At 50.4% G+C, this 4,316-nt stretch overlaps 1 protein-coding gene across 1 annotated transcript in view; it reads left to right on the plus strand.

Moving 5' to 3' along the window:
- PARP8 (poly(ADP-ribose) polymerase family member 8) overlaps positions 1 to 4,316 on the plus strand; it is a 203,191-nt gene that overhangs the window by 180,285 nt on the left and 18,590 nt on the right. Inside the window, exons 17-18 of the mRNA XM_006761802.2 lie at positions 1,765 to 1,857; positions 3,282 to 3,407. Coding sequence (XP_006761865.2) covers positions 1,765 to 1,857; positions 3,282 to 3,407 — 219 coding nt within the window. The remainder of the gene's footprint in view (positions 1 to 1,764; positions 1,858 to 3,281; positions 3,408 to 4,316) is intronic.

Raw genomic sequence — 4,316 nt, forward strand, 5'->3', positions numbered from 1 at the left:
TCTTGTCTCTAAAGGTCCAGTAAACCTTTCCTGCCCCAATATGTCTGTCCTCCAGAACGGGAGAAGAGTCCGGAGCATGGCTGTTCCAGCCTGAAAGACAGAGGTTCCGTGTTTCTAGTTTCTTTTTTAGCGAGAAAGATTTTAGCGATGAATTAAGAACTAAGTTGCAAATATGATGTACAGTGGTGAGAGGCCCTGGCCCTAGGTTTACAGTTTAGATCGTAGGACCTCACTTCTTGAAGGCACTATAATAACGAACACTAAGACAGGTAACAGTAAGCCCTGGCTGGGCTGTTCATTGGTTAGAGCATCGTCCTGATACGCCAGGGTTTGTGGGTTTGATCCCAGGTCAGGGCACATACAAGAATCAGTCAGTGAATGTATAAATGTATAAATAAGTGGAACAACAAGTCTCTCTCTCTCTCTCTCTCTCTCTCTCTCTCTCTCTCTCTCCCTCTCCCTCTCCCTCTCCCTCTCCTTCTCCTTCTCCCTCTCCCTCTCCCCCTCTCGCCTTCTCTCTCTCCCCCACTCCTTCCCATACTCTTTCTCTCTAAAACCAATGTTTCTGAAATGGAATCAAACTGCACATTTAAGACTGACAAAAGGAAGTAGATCGTTTTTTAAAAAATTCTCTTAGGGGAACATCAGCCAGAAACCTTTGTGACTGGTTACGCTCCACGTCCACAAAGCCACCCAGGCGCCCATTCTGACCAGAAACGGTGTTCCGAGTGGGGCTGGCCCTCCCAGCCGGGAGCGGAGGCCAGTGGCCTCTGAGAGGAGCCGGCAGAGGGGCAGCGGCACTAACGATGCCTTTTCTGCCGAGTGAACGGCAGCCCGGGGATGGCACCGCGTTCGGCCTCATCGCTGCCTAGCGCGCCGTGACTCGGAGAAAAGATAAATCACACGACACAGCGTCCGACCTGAGAGATGAGCACTCTTCGGAGCAGTGGCATGGCGTGTCTCAGGGCCGTGACCTCGGGAGGTTATGGAAGGCGAAAATCTTTGCGACAAAACCCATCTTTCAAGAGCTGGGGAGCAAGTGAGGGAGTCGTGCTTCTTCCGAAGACAATGACGTAGGACCGTGGTTGGCAAACCGCGGCTCGCGAGCAGGTGGCCTTCTCCTTTCTTACTCCTTTTACGCGGATTTGGGGTTTCACTGTACTTGTTAGTACAGCTTAGGAATGTGCTTTTTATACATCTCATGTGCGAGTGCATATGAGGCAGGAGAGATGGGCTTTTCAATTGAAGGATATATATATATATATCTATACTATATATATGTATGTATTTAATATATTTTTATTGATTTTCAGAGAGTAAGGGTGAGAGAGCAACATCAGTGATGAGAGAGAACCATTGATCGGCTGCCTCCTGCACGCCCCACCCAGGGGATCGAGCCCGCAACCCAGGCCTGTGCCCTTGACCAGAATCGAACCCGGGACCCTTCAATCTGCAGGCTGATGCTCTATCCACTGAACCAAACCAGCCAGGGCAGTTGAAGGATGTTTTTGTCTGTCGCTCAAGCATTCTGGTGCAGGTGGCCACGCCTCGCCGACACGGATTTCTAGCCCTGTCTGTGACTGGATCCGCCAGCGGTTGGTTACGGCTGTGACTCCAGTAGAGACATCTCCATGCAGTAACGCGCTGTGATGCCTCTCCCCTCGGCCGTCTCAGACTTTCCCTTTCCCACGTGCCACGCGGGACCCCGTCCCTTTGGAACCGGGCGGTGGGCCGGCAGGCGGTAACGCCCCCCTTCCCTTGCAGCCCACCGTGTGCGAGCGCGAGCTGTGCGTGTTCGCCTTCCAGACGCTGGGAGTGATGAACGAGGCTGCCGACGAGATCGCCACCGGGGCCCAGGTACCGCCGGGGACCCCGTGGATGCACAGACCTGGTTCCGGTTCGCCAGCTCTGCACCTGCTATTCGGGCGCGTGTCTGACGGCTGAGGGTGGAAGCAGACTGGCCGCTGGTCCCCGTGAGGCACGGAGTGTCCCGCTGTCCGTCCGAACCTGACGGTCATGTCGCGGGTGCCCAGGGAGGCCTGGCCCCGCGCCTGTGGCGTGGGAAGCGGTGCGATGCTTTCCCACGGGGTGACGCCGGCACGGGAGCCGCCACAGGTGTTACGGGAGACTTACCTGTGGGCTGTGGTGCCATAAACTGGGCGCTATTGGTTTTTAGACTAGACGAGAAGAAAATGGGCAGAGCCTGTCAGAGAGAGTGAGCACGCGGTTTGACAGTCCCGGGGTTTATGGCAGAGGAAGAAAAGTGGAAAAACAGATAAAAAGGCCGTGCGGAGGCAGAGAAGCCGTCCCTGTTTCTGGAAGGAAAATGAATTAGGAAGTTGCCTAAGTGTATGACTTCCTGCAGTTCCTTCAGAATTTCAGTTGGCTTCGTATTTATTTTCATTTACGGAGCATAACTAAGTTACTAATCTAGAAAGAAAAGTCATAGAAAAAGAAAAAAAGCTAATTAAGGGAGGCTAGGCCAGTGATGGCGAACCTTCTGAGCTCGGCGTGTCAGCATTTTGAAAAACCCTAACTTAACTCTGGTGCCGTGTCACATATAGAAATTTTTTGATATTTGCAACCATAGTAAAACAAAGAATTATATTTTTTATATTTATTTTATATATTTAAATGCCATTTAACAAAGAAAAATCAACCAAAAAAATGAGTTTGTGTGTCACCTCTGACACGCGTGTCATAGGTTCGCCATCACTGGGCTAGGCCATCCCTAGACAAAAACATACTCTGCAGTCCTGTACTATTTTAACAACGTACAGTGGGGGCAAGGAGTAGAGTGGCAGATGATCCACAACCTAAAGTTACATAAGTATACTTAACACTTACTGAAGGGGTATGAGGACTGAGTAATTGGAAGCAACAGGTGGTATTCCTATAAATCAGTGGTTCTCAACCTTCTGGCCCTTTAAATACAGTTCCTCATGTTGTGACCCAACCATAACATTATTTTCGTTGCTACTTCATAACTGTCATGTTGCTATTGTTATGAATCGTCATGTAAATATCTGATATGCAGGATGGTCTTAGGCGACCCCTGTGAGGGTCGTTCAACCACCAAAGGGGTCGCGACCCACAGGTTGAGAACCACTGCTTTAAGTTAATGGTCAGCTGTGGTTGAATCTGGTCTAGTCTCACAGGCAGATTTGGGGGGCTGATAGCAATCCCGAATCTCCCCTGACCGACCACCGTGAGAGGGAGCCACAGGCCAGGCGCCTGGCAAAGCCGGGAGGTTGGTAACTGTCCCCTGTGTGTGTTTGAAGGTGGTGGACCTGCTGGTGTCCATGTGCAGGTCTGCGTTGGAATCTCCCAGGAAAGTGGTCATTTTCGAGCCATATCCGTCCGTGGTTGACCCCAACGACCCTCAGATGCTGGCCTTCAACCCCAGGGTGAGTAGCCCCAACGCTCACGGCTTCCTTCCGCGGCTGAGAATGCCGGCTCCTCCGCTTCCTCTTCCTTCTAAATTGCTGCCTCCCCGAGCAGGCCCGTGGCCGCAGGGACTCTATCCGTTCCGGAACTCCCGGTTCCTTTTCTGCTGACGGGATTTGCTCCGCCCTTCCCATGTCCTGCTCCTTCCCTGTCCTTCCACCCTTCCCATGTCCTGTTCTCTATCCTTCCACCCTTCCCATGTCCTGTTCCCTATCCTTCCACCCTTCCCATGTCCTGCTCCCTATCCTTCCACCCTTCACATCACTTCCAGAGCTTCATCTTCATGAAAGTAAGCCCGCTGAATTCTCTCACATTTTGACCTTTACACTCCCAAATGGCCATGGCAGGTCGGTGAACAGCTGTAGTAAACATTGCTCAGACATTGGTTGATAGTGATAATGGTCAGTAGGATTGTTTTAATTCCATTCCATAGTTTTTGAGATTCTGACTTACACAACTGTGAGAATCGTGTATGAAAAGGACAAATGCCCCCTTTTCTGTTACATTTTCGGTGCAGTCCCTTCCCTCCCCACCCCTCGGTTATCTGAAGGTTAGCGATAATGCATTTCATAGTGTCGATTGCTGGCATTTCTTGAGAAAACTCTTTTATAAATATTAACGGCTATGAGGCAGAACCCTCCTGAAATAAAAATTTCAAATTGCGCGACAGCTAAAATGGCCTTAATTTCTCTTGCTATTCATATGGAAAGCATTTTCTAGAAACAGGGACCATATAAAATTTCCGGGGGAGAATTTTCTGTCGTCATAAGCAGCGTACATTACACACTTGCATTATGCTCATGAATGATCAGTGGAGTGCATGGTGGTGTTTACACACCTGTCGGCCATCCCCTTTGGGTAACAGTCTT

Source organism: Myotis davidii, unplaced genomic scaffold (assembly GCF_000327345.1).
Source record: "Myotis davidii unplaced genomic scaffold, ASM32734v1 scaffold496, whole genome shotgun sequence".
Lineage (NCBI taxonomy): Eukaryota > Metazoa > Chordata > Mammalia > Chiroptera > Vespertilionidae > Myotis > Myotis davidii.